Genomic DNA, 17150 nt, shown 5'->3' on the forward strand with positions numbered 1-17150 from the left:
CACGTCTGAGATCTCATGTGTCGAGATGGAAACAGAGCCACCTGGGCCATAGCACTCAGGACACTTAGGTCCTCCAGACACCGGGCCTCCCTCTACATTGACAGGCTCTGCTCGGTGCCCCAAAGACCGCGGGGACACCAAGCATGTGGGAAGGGGAATGGCCAGGGCTGCAGCCAGTGCAGAGGCCGGAGGCACGAAGAGAAATGTCTGGCTCCTCACCCATTGTGAACTCCCTACTCATCATGGGTGTTACTCAAGCTTCTGGCATGTAGGGAGAAAGGCTTATTAATCTCCGCTTTAAAATGCACTTCTTCAAGGCCTTGTTACTTTTTTAAAAAAGTTTTTTTAAAGTATGTTTTTATTGATTTTTTTTTTTAGAGAGAAAAAGACCAAGTTTAACCCATGCCTAAGTATGGGAACCCTGTAGACATGAGAGGTTCACAGACCCACATACAGGAGAGGTTTAAAGACAGAAAAGGGGGCCCAGCCAGTGTGGCTCAGTGGTTGAGTGTCAACCAATGAAGCAGGAGGTCGCTGTTCAATTCCAGGTCGACACATGCCTGGGTTGTGGGCTCGATCCCCAGTGTGAGGCGTGCAGGAGGCAGCTGATCAATGATTCTCTCATCATCATCGAGGCTTCTATCTCCCTCTCCCTCTCTCTTCCCTTCTGAAATAAAAATGCATTAAAAAAAAAAAAAGGGAGGGGACAATGAGATATATATGGAATTCTGAGCTAAGGGTCAACTTGGGACTTCAGAGAGGAGGACGGTCATTGCGGACAGTAAGAGAAATAGGTGTTCAGTAATTAGAAGTTTCCCTGCCTTATAGATAAGTCAGAAAATTGTTTCTGATAATCTCTTATTGTGGGCAAGGCCTCTATTTAAATTCTTCTAGGTGGGCTTTCTCTTGAGCCTGCAGGGTCTTGGTTGCTTTCAGCTCAAAACAATTTGCATGCCACGGAGGCACATCTTGGGGTGACTGGCTTGGAGCCCCTACACCACAAAGCCCTATCTTGCTTCCCAGAGGAGGAAAATTGTATTCTGGTGCCCAGTTTGGCAAACTCCAGCCCACTGCCTATATTTGTACAGCCTGTGAGCTAAGAGTAGTGTTTACATTTGTAAATAGCTGGGGGAGGAGATCAGAAGAAGCATAAAAAATAAAAGACATCTGTGACACCTGGGCATTATATGAAGTTCAAAACTCAGCATCCATAAATACTAACTACTGGAACCAAGCCCCGCCCATCATTTGCATATATGGATGGCAGCTTCAGGCCACAACAGTAGGGCTGAATAGTTGCAACAGAAACCACTGGCCCAGGAAGCCTGAAACGCTGAGGATCTGGCCCCTGACAGAAAGTGGGTGCTGCCCCTGGAGCATTAAGCTGAAAAGGCAAAGGAATAAGGGAGGGTGCGTCCAAAAGGCTACCCTGAAAACCTGTTAGTGCTTTGACGAGAGGCAGGTTGGCTTGAGTTCTGTGTTATAAGTAAGTGATCTGGAAGCAGTGATGTTGGACACAGGGAAGAGCTATTGCTATTATTTTATTTATTTACTTTAAGAAACATGTTTTTATTGATTTTTAGAAAGAGAGGAAGGGAGAGGGAGAGAGCCTCCTGGACACCCCACAGTGGGGATCGAGCCCGCAACCCAGGCATGCACCCTGACCAGGAATGGAACCATGACCTCCTGGTTCCTAGGTCGACGCTCAACCACTGAGCCACGCCGGCGGGGCTTTTTGGGGTGTGGTAAGTTAACTCTAGGAGATACCAGTTACCACAGCAGACCTCATTAGCTGGTGCCGCTATCAGAATCTGACCCTCAAGGCAGCCACCTTCACAAATGTGGGCATTGCTAGTGGCCTAATCTTGCTTATAACTGTGACAGGCAGGTCAAGAATGCTGACAGAACCAGGTACGAGTCGTGAACTTGGGGAGCCATCGTGCATTAGAAGGGGTTCAGATACCATCAAGAATGCCAGAGGGAGTATGAGCAACCGGGTAACTGCTTTCCAACTTGAACGTGGGTCCTGTATACTTTCCTCTCCGGCTGAGGTGCGGTGCACAGGCCTCTGCACCCCCCGCAGGACAAGGTGGCCCAGCCTCTGAGCAGGCCGGGGAGGCCACGGGGGACAAACGCCACTTCCCATCCCTTCTCTGCAAATAGCCTGCAACCCACACCAGGGGCCAATGAAAGGGGATGGCTGTGGGTTCTGGGTCCCAGGAAGGCACCCGGTGGAGCCTCGCTCTTGGCAAAGACTCCAACTCAGGGTGGGGGACTGTTTTTACCAAGGGGGACAATTAAGAGGGGACCACGTGGTCACGCCCTCCAATACAGGGCCCTCTGAACGTGGGGAAGCTCCCTGGTACTGGGCGAGCCACGGGGCTACACCCAGACGGGGAAAAAGAATTGTTTTTTGTAGCTCATATCAATCAGCTTTTTTTTTTTTTTTAAAGTATTTTTAGTTTTAAACAAGGTGCTTTTGTGCTCATTTTTTGTTAAACCTAATGGTTTGTTAACGTATCTTAGGACCCACAGCTTACAGGCAATGGGGCTTCAACCAACACTATTAATCATAACCATCATCTGGGGTTTGGTTTTCTTTTTCTTTCATTCATTGTTTTCTCTCTTTTCTTTTCTTTCTTTCTTTCTTTTTTTTTTTTAACATATTTTGCAGAATCAGTTTCAAGAGCAACCTCATCAAGTCATAATGGCCAAACGCGAGAACTCGGGGGCAGATGGGGGGATGACTGAATCGGAGAAAACCTAACCGAGCAACTTGTAGGGTCACCCACCTTCCTGGTTTGCCCAGGACTGTACCAATTTCAGCCCATTTTAGCGCCCCCCCCCCCATAATCCCAGAAACCCCTCAGACCCAGGCAAAGCAGGACAGACAGTTGCCAACCTCTCCTTCGAATCATACCAAGCAGCAAACTGGCCGAGACCCAGTGGCCGGCAAGTCCCAGATGGCTCCGCCTGGCTTTCTGCTTTCAAGGGCATCGTCTTACCACCCTCCCCCACCCCAGAGTCTTCAGGCTTTAGGGGCCCTGGAATGCTGAGGGACCCCGTGGCTAGATCCCCCTATAGGAGCAGGAGGAGGGGCACCCCCATCATAGGAGGCCGGTGGCCCTGTGGGAGGGGCACCCCGCGTCCGGGCTGCGTCACGGCCATCTGACCCGGGAGGCACAGAGGCACGCGCCCCACTCCGGTTTCATGGAGCCCCGGCCTGGCTGCGTGGTGGTGACCGGTAAGCCTGTTTGTCTGCTTTCCCAGGTGCCGCTGCCTGTAGCCTGGCCCTGATTCTGGTCATAACCGGTTCCCGGCGGAGAAGACAGAGCAGCCAGCAGTGGTGCCAATCACTCCAGAAGGAAGCCAACTCCCAGCTCTGCCTGTTCAGAACCGGCAGCGGACAGAGAGGCGTTTCCACTCCGTCCTGCCGTTGGCTACAAACAGCTCCTGAACGGCAGGCATGGAAGCGCCCACCTGTGGCTGAGGCCCAGCCCTTGACCTTAAGCCCATCAGGGAGGAAGCCGGTGGGCCCAGGTGGCCTCTGCGGGGTACAGTTTCATAGCCAGGAAGGAGGAGCTGGGGGTCCCAGAAACGACAGGGCCTCAAAAAGCTGGGGCAGTCCATCTGCAGTGCCCACTCCCAAAGGTGCCCACCCCCTCCCGCAGACCAGAGCTTTGGGCCCCTCAGAAAACCACGAGGCACCCTGAGAGCCACCAGTTGGAGACTCTGAACCCCAAAGGCCACCTGGGAAGGAATGGTGCTGCCCACTCCTGCCCAAATCCACCCCAGCACACCCCAAATCCACCCCAGCCCCCCAAGCCATTGTCACAGCTGGGCTTCTGGAGGGCTTGTTTTGTGGGTTTGTTTTGTTTTTTGTTAATCCTCACCCAAAGATATCCTTCCATTGATTTTGATTTTGATTTTGGTGGTGGTGGTGTTAATCCTCACCCAAGGATATTTTCCCATTGGTTTTTAGAGCGAGTAGAAGGTAGGGAGGGCAAGAGAGAGAGAGAGAAACATTGATGAGAGAGGCAATACTGATTGGCTGCCTCCTGCATGTGCCCCAATCTAGGCTGGGGATCGAGCCTGCAACCCAGGTACGTGCCCCTGACCAGCATCGAACCTGGGACCGAGCAGTCCGCAGGCTGCCGCTCTATCTACTGAGCCAGACTGGTTAGGGCAAGGGTTTGATTTCTCTACAAAGATCTTTCTTTTTACTTAGACATAACTGGCACATTTTCAGTTTTTGGAATTGTGTTGGACGAAGGCAACAGAGGCAAGACAAGGATTCCTCTGTGTGTGGCAAATCACAAGTTACCTATCTTAACATTTTCAGCCTATAATCGAACTCCTCTTAACCTTCTGAGGAAAAGAACGCTCTTTTGAAAACCTTTCATCAACCCTGCTCTCACTGGTATCTGGGTATGGAAACTGGCTCCAAATACCCTGGAATTCCTAAGGAAACCATACCTCTGGTAAACGAACGCTTGTCACCCATGAACTATGAATCCTGAAGCGCCAGGGCCGGTCTTAGGCTCACGCGGACCCATTTGCTGGCCAACCTGAGACTGCTGCTGAGGCACCTGTCCATCGGCTGTGGCTTCCAGAGGGCGGCCGGCCTTTATTAAAAATTAAAAAATCTTTTCCTTTAATTGGATTTGCTTCGTGTGTGAATCTGGCCGAGACAACTGGCATGGAGACAGACGATGGGAAAACCAGGGCTCAAGATCAAGGTGTCCTTGCCCAGCTGGTGTGGCTCAGTTGCTGAGCATCGACCTATGAGCCAGGAGGTCACAGTTCGATTCCCAGTCAGGGCACAGGCCCGGGTTGTGGGCTCCATCCCCAGTGCGGGGCGTGCAGGAGGCAGCCGATCCATGATTCTCTCTCATCACAGAGGTTTCTCTCTCTCTTCCTCTCCCTTTCTCTCTGAAATCAATAAAAACATATATTAGGAGAGCAAGGCCTCACATCCTGTGATGCTCCCAGACTGGGGAGGTCGCAGGCCTCCAAGGAAGGGATGTGGGAGTTCCCGGGGACCCACAATGGCTCTGGGGGCAGCCCAGGAGGAGAAACACCCTAACCTCCCCCCGCCCCCCCCCCCCCCCGCCCCCAACAAGGCCTGGCCTGAGCAAACCAGAATCTCCCTGATTTCAGGTTTCTGACCCTTCCGGCAGCACCTGGTGAATTCCAGCTGGGAAGCAGTGAAGGTAAACACGGGCCAGGCCAGCTCCTTTGGGGGCCAGCTCCATGAGGGAGGGGCCCTGGGGAAGGCCTGGCCTCTGGGCCTGGGTGGGTCCTCACCTGCCCCAGGTAGCCCTTTTGGCTGTGTGGTAAAACAACAACAAGGCTAGCCCAGCCGGTGTGGCTCAGTGGTTGAGCACTGACCTATGAACCAGGAGGTCACTGTTTGATTCCCAGTCAGGGCACATGCCCAGGGTGCGACTTGGTCCCCATTGGGGGGGCATGCAGGGGGCAGCCAATCAACCATTCTCTCTCATCATTGATGTTTTTCTCTTTTTCTCCCTCTCTGTCCTCTCTGAAGTCAATAAAAATGTGGTGTTGTTGTTTTTAAGTGGTTGCCAGGAGAGCTGGTTGCTACAGTAGGTGAGGTCCCTGTAGACAACAGGAAGCAGGGGCAGGGGGCAGGGGGTGTCTCGTCTTATCCTCAGGCTGGTTATCATCTCAGGCCTTCTCATATTAACAAAAACACAAAACAAAATCCACCGTGGGCTTACTTACTAGCTCCGACCAGTGATCGCACCCGAAACCTAGGTATATGCCCCTGACCAGGAATCGAACCCACCACCCTTTGGTTTTGGTGTATGGGACGATGCTGCAACCACCGGAGCCACACGGGCCAGGGCTGCCTGCCTCTTTCCACAGGAGCTCTCCCAGCTGGGCCTGGGGAGCGACGCGGAGGTAGAGCTGCGGACCTTTCAGCTGCCCGTGGATTACAGGGAGGTGAAGCGGAGAGTCACCAGAATCTGGGAAGATCTGCAACCGCGAGTAAATGACGGCTGGGGAGCCACAGCTGGGGAGCCAGTGGGGGGGTGTCGGGGGGTTGCTGATGATGAGATGGAGCCCCAGAGCCTGGGAACCCCTGGACCCCGGTTCTAGAGTTGCTGGCTTAAGTGCACCCCCTGGCCCTGCATCTCACCAGCACAATCCAGTGGGGTTTATAAGGTTCTGGGCCTGTTTCTCAACGTTTCAGCTGTAATAAACGCAGCGCAGCCGGCGTGGCCCAGCGGTTGAGCTCCGGCCTAGGAGACCAGGAGGTCACAGTTCGATTCCCCGTCAGGGCACAGGCCCGGGTTGTGGGCTCGAACCCCAGTAGGGGGCCTGCAGGAGGCAGCCTATCCATGACTCTCTTTCATCACTGATGTTTCTCTCTCTCAAATCAATATCTATGTGGGGTTTTTTTTTGGTTTGTTTGTTATCATGGAAGCTTTATTCCCAGCCAGGACTCCAAAGATAAGTTTCCCCCTAACAGACAGGCCTCGGGTTAGTTGCCAGCCACGCCCATGCAGGGAAGGTCGCTGTGAAGTGGGACCTCCTGGGCCCCGGGGAGGGCCACCTGCCTTACACCCAGCCCAGTGGTTCTCAACCTTCTGGCCCTTTCACTACAGTTCCTCATGTGGTGACCCCCAACCATCAGATTATTTTCGTGGCTACTTCATCACTGTCATGTTGCTACTGTGATGAATCGTCATGTCAATATCTGATCTGCAGGATGGTCGTAGGCGACCCCTGTGAAAGGGTCGTTCGACCGCCCAAGGGGTCGCGACCCACAGGTTGAGAACCGCTGACCCAGCCCCTCTGATCCCAACAGCTACTTATATACAAAACGGGTTCAAATATCCCGCAAATACTACAGAGCAAAACAGACACCTCCACCCCATTGAGACAACGCCCCAAGGGCCTCCACGAAACGCTTAGCTGTGTTTCCAAGAGGAAAAACCACCCCTTCAAGACATTCTGAGACCGACTTCCTGCCTCAGCGTTGCCAAGGCAACGCCAGGCGTCCCCTGTGGTCTCAGAGAGCAGCGAGACCCCCGGAAGGGGGGGGAGGGGGACACACACACAGAGGAATATTCCACCCTGCGTGCGGGTATTTTTAAATATAAAAGCATTTACATAGACGACGCCTCATGGTTTTCTATCCGGCGGCCTACGAATGAGGGGAAGGAGGGAGGAGGCCCGAAAGCGCAGTCGCGGTTTGAGAGGGTTTCCCCGCCTCGCCTCGCACTCGCCCCCGGCTGGGCCCTCGGGACATTTGGTGACAGACAAGCCTCAGGTTCCCTAAATTCCCCGCCGCCCCCTGTCCGCACAGCTCACCGTGCACGTGGGCGTGGACGCCGCCGCCAAGGCCGTGGTTCTCGAGCAGCGCGGCCGGAACCGCGGGTATCGCGAGACCGACGTCCGTGGCTTCCGGCCCGAGCAGGGCGCGTGCGTCCCGGATGGCCCGGAAGTGATTGAGTCGCGGGTCGACCTGAAGGCCGTCAGCAGGCGCGTGGCCGTGCAGGGCGTGGAGGTGATGGTCTCCCGCGATGCGGGCAGGTGCGTTTCGTCGCGTCACTGAGCAGGAAGGAGAGGATGACCCTCCTTTCTTTTTCCTTTTTTTTTTTTAAATATATTTTTATTGATTTCAGAGAGGAAGGGAGAGGGAGAGCATCATGGATCGGCTGCCTCCTGCAGGCCGCTTCCTGGGGATCCAGCCCGCAACCCAGGGCATGTGCCCTGACCGGAAATGGAACGGTGACCTCCTGGCTCACAGGTTGAGGCTCAACCACTGGGCCACACCGGCCGGCCTGACCCATCTTTCTTCTAGGATGTCTCCCTACGAAAAGGCCCCCGTGTGCCCTTCCACTGGGCCCTTGGGCACCCATTGCCCCCCCCCCCCGCCGGGTGGTCCTTGCAGACCAGTCTGTTGCCCCCCCCCACCCTGCATCCCAAGGTCCCCTCCCCCTAACACAGCCTGGGGTGTGTTGGTAGAAAAAAAGATGTGATGGCACATTTTGAGAGCCACTCATAGTTTGGGGGTGCTTTATTTTTATTGATTGCAGCCAACGTGGTGTTTGAACTATTCTGATAGATTAACTTATCTTTGTTTCTCCAAACTCTGACTCCCAGTAGGTGGCTTCTCCTCCCCGCAAAAAAAAAAAAAAAAAAAAAAAAAAAGAATGAATGTAAACACGATTGAAAGGTGAAAGGGTTAAAGGTGAAGCCGGCTTGGCCACTTGCTGGTCATAAGACCACGAGGCTAAGAGCTGGCCTCTCCCCAGCTTATTCCCAGTAACACCTTCTTTCTTTTCTTTCTTAAAAATATATTTTATTGATTTTTTGCAGAGAGGAAGGGAGAGGGATAGAGAGTTAGAAACATCGTTTAGAGCAGTGGTTCTCAACCTTCCTAATGCTGCGACCCTTTCATACAGTTCCTCATGTTCTGGTGACCCCCAACCATAAAGTTATTTTCGTTGCTACTTCATCGCTGTCATGTTGCTATTGTTATGAATCGTCATGTAAATATCTGATACGCAGGATGTATTTTTATTGTTACAAATGGAACATAATGAAAGCATAGTGATCAATCACAAAAACAATATGTAGTTATATGTGTGTTTTCCCATGGCCTTAGGCGACCCCTGTGAAAGGGTCGTTCGTCCCCCAAAGGAGTTGCGACCCACAGGTTGAGAACCGCTGGATTAGAGAGAAACATTGATCAGCTGCCTCCTGCACACCCCCCACTGGGGATGTGCCCGCAACCAAGGTACATGCCCTTGACCGGAATTGAACCTGGGACCCTTGAGTCCGCAGGCTGATGCGCTAGCCACTGAGCCAAACTGGTTAGGGCAACACCTTCTTTCTGAGGCAGAAGGAGAAGACCTCCGTCTCCCTGGGTGGCAGTCCTCCCTCCTGACGGTTTGGGGATGCTACAGCACCACCACTGCTTACCTCTCTCTGGTCCAGCGAGTCACCTGGGTTTCCTGCGGTTGCAGATACGTCTGCGATTACACCTACTACCTGTCTTTGCATCACGGACATGGGCGTGCGGCGCTCATCCACGTGCCCCCGTTGTCTCCGGAGCTCCCCGCCAGCCTGCTGGGGAAAGCCCTGCAAGTCATCATCCAGGAGATGCTGGCGGAGGGTGAGAACGCCCAAGGTCAAAGCCTGGTGCCCAGAAAACAAACCCTCGGTGGTCCCAGCCAGGCAGAACCAACCCGGGTGCTGCCCCTTTGGAGACAAGGGGATGTGTCAGTCCCGTGTGGAGAGTTCAGCTGTGCTTGGGGAGGCGTTTTACAAAATCGCTTGTAACACAGTTTACACGGAGGGCCAAGTTCTGAATTAGCCCCACGAAGTCACAGAGTTATTTCATTGTCAGAAGGCAGGACAACACTCTGAAAGGCAGACATTTCACCAGGAATTAAACTAGCTCCGGTTATGGTTTTCATGACAGTGAAATGAAATCCTAGTCATTTTTTTTTTTCCCTCTTAGACAAGATGCAGCCTCGGTGGGCTGATCCATGACCACCTGGCGTGGGGACATACAGGTGTGGTCACCGCTCGGCGCCCCATTCCTGACCTCTGAGCTCTGACACCCAGGCGCTGTGGGCACCTTTGAGCCACTGAGTCGCAATTGTTTCTTTTTTTCTTGTCCTTTTTCCACTTAAGGGAAAAAAAAAAAACGGTGGTAACATCATACTGTTTTCTGTGGCAGCCGCACCATTTTTCTATTCCTACCTGCAGTGTCTGGTCTTAAAGCAAAGGTTAATGGCTAGGTTTGCTTCTCTCCTCTTTTCCTCTTTCATGACACTGCCCTGGCTCACGGTCAGGTTTTACCTGCCCAGTGTTTCCTTGTAAGCAGATGTCCACTGGGAGCCCCGTTAGCAACACGTTTGGAGGAAAGGACTGAAGGTGGTTAAGCTCTGGGAAGTTTCTTACTATCTCGGTGTGCTCGCAGCTATTACTTTTCACTTAATTATGTTTCCAAAAAAAATGGTCGCTTCGTGCTCCGATTCATTCACGCTAAGAATCTACAGTGTCTGCAACTTCATAACCAGGGGGCTGGGCCGGCCTTGCTTGTTTTAGCATCAGCCCTCGAGCGCGCTTGTGCGTGCGGGAGAGACCTTATAGGACCTCTTTTGTTTTTTTTGTTTTTTAAATATATTTTATTGATAATTTACAGAGAGGAAGGGAGAGAGAAAGAGAGTCAGAGACATCGATGAGAGAGAAACACCGATCAGCTGCCTCCCGCACATCTCCCCCTGGGGATGTGCCCGCAACCCAGGTACATGCCCTTGACCGGAATTGAACCTGGGACCCCTCAGTCCGCAGGCCGACGCTCCATCCACTGAGCCAAACCGGTTTCGGCTAGGACCTCTTTTGCAAATGAACGTGGTCGCTGGACATACCACAGACCCAGGTCACGGCGTAGCCTAGCAAAGCCAGCAAGTGGGGTGGGATGGTCTGGCCAGCACAGTTGTTCGTGTGCAGATCCTTCCGTATTTGTAGGCAAACACTGCTCCCCAGAGCCCTTGTTGCCCCCCCCCCCCCCACCTCTTCTAGTTCCCGTCTCAGGACGGTGGCAAGCAGGGGGCCTCCGGTCCCGGCTCCTGTGTTAACTTCACCTGGCGTGGCACCAAGCCATACACATGTCACGAACTTTTAGACGTGATTCTGTGGGGAGGCCCAGAGCTCGCTCCTGATGAATGCGTCGTTTCTCCCCCTCATGGCCTCCGAAATGCTCGAGGGAGAACCCCAGAGGCCCACGTCCCGGGCTGAGCGGCCTGCCACCTCACCCCCCCTCACTGACACACACCGGGGCCTGGTTAGTTAGGAAGGTGCGGCAGGTCTGAGTCGGTTTGAAAACCACAGCGGAAAAGGCCGAGCCTTGGATTGGTCATTTACCAGCCCGGGGGGCGGGTGTTGGGCATGGCCGCCTGTTGGCTCATCTCTGAAACTAATAAAAATGCCTCCTCCGCAGAGCTGGTACAGAGATGCAGTGCGAGAATGGAGGTGAAGGTCCCTCAGTGATGGGAGGCCACCAGGCTGCTGCCGGACCCGTGAGGAGGACAAGAGAAACGGCCCTGCTGGACCTGAGGTCTCAGGAAGCGGCAAGGTGGGGACGGGTCCTCCTGACACTTCTGAGGACCCAGCGCCGTCAGGCTTCTGAGGACAGGTGCAGCCCGGGAGGCAGCCTGACCCGCCTGGGGACGTGCGAGAGGCACCCCGGCCTCCTGTGTTCACCTGCCCGCAGCCCAGACACCCCGGAGCCTGGGAAACGAGCCTGCCTTTAGTCATTGGTCGTCTAGTAACGGCCCCCGGAGGGCCAAGCACTTCTGCCGACGGTGAGCAAATCCCAGGGTGAACACCAAGCTTGAGAGTTTATTTTTTTGTTACTCCTCACCCACGGATATTTTTCCATTCATTTTTATAGAGAGAATGGAAGGGAAGGGAGAGACAGGGAAACATCGATGTCAAAGAGACACACTGATGGGCTGCCTCCTGCACGGCCCCAACTGTGGGGCGAGCCTGCCAAACGGGCATGCGCCCTGACGGGGAGTGGAACCGTGACCCCCCGGTTCATAGGTCGACGTTCAACCACTGAGCCACGCCTGCCGGGCACAGCTTGTGTTCTTTAAACGTGTATTCCCATTTCCCACCGTGACCATTTCCCTGGCAAAGATCATGCGGCCTGGGCTGTAGAATCCTCGGGGCAGCCCGAGACCATGAACTTGTAAGGAGCGAACACGTGTGAACACCTCCAGCGAGCCACATCCTAGGCGTGCTGGCTGTGAGGTACCAACAACACGGAAATGTGGAGGTCAAGTCCTTTGCCCCAGGGTCCCCCAGATCAAGCTGCCCCCCTTTGGCCTTTTGTCTGTGGAAAGTGTAGGAAAAATCTACAGATCAGTGGAAACGGAAGTACAGATTTCTGTATTTTAGGTATTCAGATTTTCTCGTAGCTGATTTAATGGAGTGAGAAGCAGAATGCTCCCGTCGTCACCAGCAGTTTGCATGCTGTGAGGGTTCAGCTGTCTGTCAGCAATAAAACAAAACCTTCACGCTGAACACCTCCGAGTGACACGTGTGAACACGCATGCCACACGCAGCTCAGCGCCCCTGCCTCAGAAGCGTGGTGAGTCTTGCACGGGGGCGCAAACAAAATTGGAGGCCTGACGTGCATACTGAATTCCTTTATTGAACGTAAACCATGTAATACTTGAACTACTAGAAAAAAGCAGAGTAAGATAAACTAAAGTCGCATTAGCTTCAGCCATTCAAAATAGACAGTTTCTTTTTTCCCCCCATAATGTAAAGAATCCAGAGTATATCGCGATAACAGGGATAAATTCTTACAATGGAGTATACAAAACCATTTTGAAAATTTTTTTTTTAGCTACTGATCTTTTTGTATATAAACAGGAAGTTTTTAGGAATAATTTGTACACAGAAAGTCATTTTACGTAACAAATTGGCTGTGTCAATTACCGGTTTTTAAAAACATTTTAAAAAACTTTTTTTTTTAAACAAGAAAACTCAGAAAATAAATGATCTGCAATACATCCATTTCATCGCGCCTTCTGGTTTGATTTTGTTTGTTTTTTTAAAATTTTTTTCCCAGAGGACAAACTCTGGCAAACCCCTCATGTCAACCCCACTGGCTTACAAAGCACACAGGTGTTTTTGCCAAGCATCTATTCCACCTGTGGACGCGTCTACGCAACACCAAACATCCGAATGCCAAGTTGCAGACAGAAAATACTGTATCTGGACCTTTCTCCCATGTTGTGCAAAACACCCCGTTAGCAATGGTGGGGCTTTTGTGGCATGGTGTAGACGTGGCCCATAACCCACTGGGCGCAAGAGGAAATGGAGTCAGACTTTAAAAAAATTGTGTGTGTGTGTGTGTGTAGTTTTTATTCAACTTTGTTTTGTATTGGAAAAATGTATCTTCGGTGTTGTGCCTTAAAAAATAAGAGTCTCTGGTTATATAACAAAGCATCAATCATAATATGAGGCATGTAAGCGAACAGTCTGCCGGCACCAGAATTACCGTCTTGCGTGATAAGTCTGCGTGCGGCCAGCGCCGTGACGCCGCGGAGCTGTGCTGTCAACCGCTCCATCGCGAGGCGTCCCGCAACCATGGCAACAGCCGCACCAGATGCCGAGTGCCGGGCGCACCGCCGGGCACCGCTGGGCGGCACCACCCCCGCTGGTTCCTTGGCCAGTGAGGTTCCTTCAGTCTCTTACAAAGTAGCTACACTCCAAAGATAAATGACCAGCAAATGATGATCCCCTCCCCAACCAGAAGGTTCGGGAAGACCAAGATACTGAAGATACAGAACTACTGAAATCGCCATCCTTCCTTTGCTATAAACTAGGGCCTGAAGCGTGGGGTGGGGGTGGGGGTGGGGGTGGGGGGGATGTAAAAAGGGTTATGCAGGGCTTGGGGGCAGGGAAAATGCATTTTTGGCATCTCGTAAAGCTAGCTAGTAAACAGGTGTCCTATATAAAAAAAAAAAATAAATGGATCACGAGCATACATTTGCACGGAGAACCCAAGTGTCTTTAAATTATTTCGGCGATTACGGACTACAAACGTTGTATAAAATTATTCTATGTCCTTACAAAAATGCAATGAAACGTTGAATTAGTTCTTGTAAACCAGATCTTCGTCGACTGACTACCCGTATCTACTGGACATGAGCCCTACTGAAAATGCTGTGTGAGTAATTAAAACGATGCTGACCAGAAAAATGACACACACCAACGTGGCCATACGGATGAGTAATCAAAAAACAACAACAACAAAAAATAGATGAGTAATCAAAAAAACCAACAAAAAATTATAGATGAGTAATCAAAAAACCAATAAAAAGTATAGATGAGTAATCAAAAAAACCAAAAAAATATAGATGAGTAATCAAAAAAAACAACAAAAAAGTATAGATGAGTAATCAAAAAACTCAAAAAAATATAGATGAGTAATCAAAAAAAAAAAAACCAACAAAAAATATAGATGAGTAATCATATTCTTGCTTAAACGACAAAAAGAAAACCCTAAAAGTCATGCCCCAGAGCCGACCACCGACGGGCGTGATGTGGAGTTCGTGTCCTCCGACGACTGGACTGAACTCCGATCACAGTCCCCCACGCGGGGCGCCGGGGTGTCTGCTGAAGACAAATGCCCATGGATGACTCCCGAGCCCGGCCCTGGTCTCACGCCTTCAAGAAACCGTCCATCTCAGAGCGCGGCCCGCACTCCTTCCGGGCCCTGCGCCCTGGCGCTCGCTATTGCCATTCTTCTCTCCGCGACGGAGGCGTCCTCCCGCCGGCTCGGCTCTTCCCACCATCCGGGAGCGTCCATCCGCTTTTTCTCCGCAGGACCGGCTCTGTCATCCGAGCTGGGGGCCAGGCGTGACCCCCTCGGGCCTGTCCTCTGTATCTTCAGCATCGCCGGCTGTCACAGAGAGGTTCGGTCCAAAGCGGCATCCTTTCTCGGTCTCATTGGCAGCGACTGTGTCCCGACTGGAGCGAGGACGTGGGCCTTTCATCGCCGCTGCTTTCGAAGAGCGGGTCTCCGGTCCGGATCTCCCGGCGCTGCGGAGCCCGGGAGACGGAGCGACGGCCGCCGCGCACACAGGCAACATGGACCGGAGGACGGGCCCCAGGCCGCGCGTGCGCCCCCGGGACGGGCCCAGGCAGGGCTCCCAGGGCTGCTGCCCCCGGGGAGGGGCCTCTGACTTGGGAAGGAGCTGCCTTCCATCCTCTGGCCGCTCGGGGGGCAGCGAGGACCTTGGACCGCGCATCCTTGCCTTCTGGCCCCTGGAGCTCGGGTGGCCCGGCCACGGGAGCGGCCTGAGCCACGCGCCCACCCGCCGACGGAGGTGGGCTGCCGAGAAAGGCGTCGGTGGAACCCACTGGCCTGGGATTTGGCACCGGACTTGGCTCGTGAATGCGTGGCGCCGGCCAGAACACACCAACCAGTTCCTGCCAAGCATCTTGCCAGTCGGCAGTTCCACCAGAAACTCTTCTTTTTCCCCAGCCGCTTCTCTGACCTTGGAAACCGTTCGCGCCACGAGAAACGGGCTGGAAGGGGAGGCCAGCACTGGCCGTGAACCCCACCTTCTCGCCTCCTCCTCCTCTAAGGAAGCTCATCTCAACTGTGTGTCCAACATCACGACACCCCGTAAAGGAGACCTGGGTGGCCGGGGCCTCGCCCCGCGGGACCTGGACAGCGTCTCCCGAACAGGCCGGCTTCGCTCCCGCTGCGCCCGGGGAGGCCGCGGTGCGCGCGCTTGGCGGTGGCGGGCGCTCACATCGGCTCCGTGATCCGAGCGGCTCCGAGCAGCGGGAGCTGCTGGCGGGAGGAGGCCGCGTGGGAAATGCCCCAGTTCGGCTCGAGTGAATTATTCGGAGCGTACGAAAGAGGAAAAAAAAAAAAAAAATCAAGGGGAGGGGGGGACCCCGGCCTCGCGGGCGGGTCCCGGGGTGGCTTGGTCCAGTAGGATGACCGCACCCTCACGCAAGCAAGCGTTTGTTTCTCTAACGGCAGCGCCGCGGAAGCGTTGGTTACGATGCGCACTACGACTGGTTAGTGTTTGCTTTCTACTCAAAGAAAAACCACCGACGTCGAACGATAACATGACCACACCAACAGCTCGGACGCGTGGAACGAGAGCGAGACCCTTGGGACCGGCCTGGATGGACTGGACGCGTCCAGTCGTGGGAACCGGAAGGTATGTGCAAAAGAGGGGAGGCCACCAACCCGGGGGGGTTCCCCGGCAGCGTGGGTGAGGGGAACCCCCATCAGATAGCATGTCTCGGTGACCTCGAGGTCCCAAGGGCGTGGGGAGAGGGGAGGGGTGTCCCTGCGGGAGGGGAGAGCCACCCCCAACTTTTCGGAACGCTTTCCCCGAGTCGTGTCGCCCAGATCACATCACCAGGGCCTGAGAGCAGCTGTTGGAACCGGGTAACGCCATCCACCCCCCACCCGTGAGCAGCGGGACAGAGGCAAGGCCTGGTGGGAGGTGCGACACCCCGACACCCCAGAAGGAGGCTTGGCGCCTAGCACCGCCCCCCTCCAGCCCGAAGGCTTGGTACATCTTTGTTTCCCCCTGGGAGGGAGGAGGAAAGGAGGGGGGAATTCAGAGAACATTCTGGAGACGGGGGACGGGGACTTTTCTCCACAGAACATTCTGGAAGGGATGGGCTGGGAGGTAGGAACCTCCTATTCTCGACAGGAGGCCTGGTGGACGGGGCTCTCCGAGTGCCTGGCTCCCAGGGACCATCCGGCCGCCTGGCACAGGCCCCGTCCAGGGCAGCCAGCGTGGCGCCCGATGGAGCCGGCCCCCACCCGTGCCTAGCAGGTGAGAGCTAACAGAGACGGCCGCCCCCGGCCGCCTCCTGGCCCCTAAATCCCGAAACCACTGCTCCAGGGACGGAATGGGCTCGCCTTTCCATCCGCACAAAGCAACTGGGTTCGAGGACAACCGGCTGGGCCAGCCGAGGGGCCTTCCTTCCCACTGAGCTGCTGGGGGGTGTGGGGGGGGGGCTTTTCCCCTCACCGCCCTGCTGAGTGGGGGACACTGGGCCAAGAGGGGGGAATCCTGACACCTCACAACCTCATAGGGAACCGAGTCAGAAGAAGAAGAGAGCAAGGCCAGAGGAGACAGCGCAGGGAGAGGCAAGCCGTCGGACAGGAGCGGAGCGGAGAGGCGGGGAGCGAGCTGCGGCCCCGGAATGCAGCCTGGCCTGGCCCCGGTCACGGGTGTGCGCGGCCTGTGCGCGGATGAGGTACCGGTACCCATGGCGTATTGTCAGGTGCTGAGAAATGTGAGATGTATTCCTTGTTGTATATACACATATAAAAAAGAAGTGTGAGGTAGATACATGTTTGAAAAAAAAAAAAATAAAAACCCCCAAAAATAAAAACTGTCCCTTCTTACGCACACAGAAACCCTCGTGTCAGTATCGAAATCCATCAGGGGGCCGAGCTGCTCTCTCAGCGACTGAAACCGGAATCGGAAATTAAACGGAAACTCCTACATACGCCTTCTCAATGAACCTTTCTCTGGGACGCAGTTTCTGCAGGGGAAAGAACGGTGGGGACGGGGGCCAGAGACAATCCTGGGGCTGAACCG

The 17150-nt window shown here is 53.9% G+C and overlaps 1 protein-coding gene across 1 annotated transcript; it reads left to right on the forward strand.

The window, feature by feature from the left end:
- Nucleotides 1–3210: 3210 nt before the first annotated feature.
- Nucleotides 3211–11355, forward strand: PGPEP1L (pyroglutamyl-peptidase I like; the record flags this gene model as incomplete). Its single annotated transcript, XM_081114802.1, is given in 7 exon segments — nt 3211–3244; nt 5161–5165; nt 5169–5213; nt 5890–6012; nt 7337–7563; nt 9003–9151; nt 11261–11355. Coding segments are annotated over 7 exon segments (678 nt in total).
- Between the last annotated feature and the right edge of the window lie 5795 nt (nt 11356–17150).

The sequence above is a fragment of the Myotis nattereri genome, assembly GCF_964212035.1.
Source record: "Myotis nattereri genome assembly, chromosome: 21".
Taxonomy (NCBI): Eukaryota; Metazoa; Chordata; class Mammalia; order Chiroptera; family Vespertilionidae; genus Myotis; species Myotis nattereri.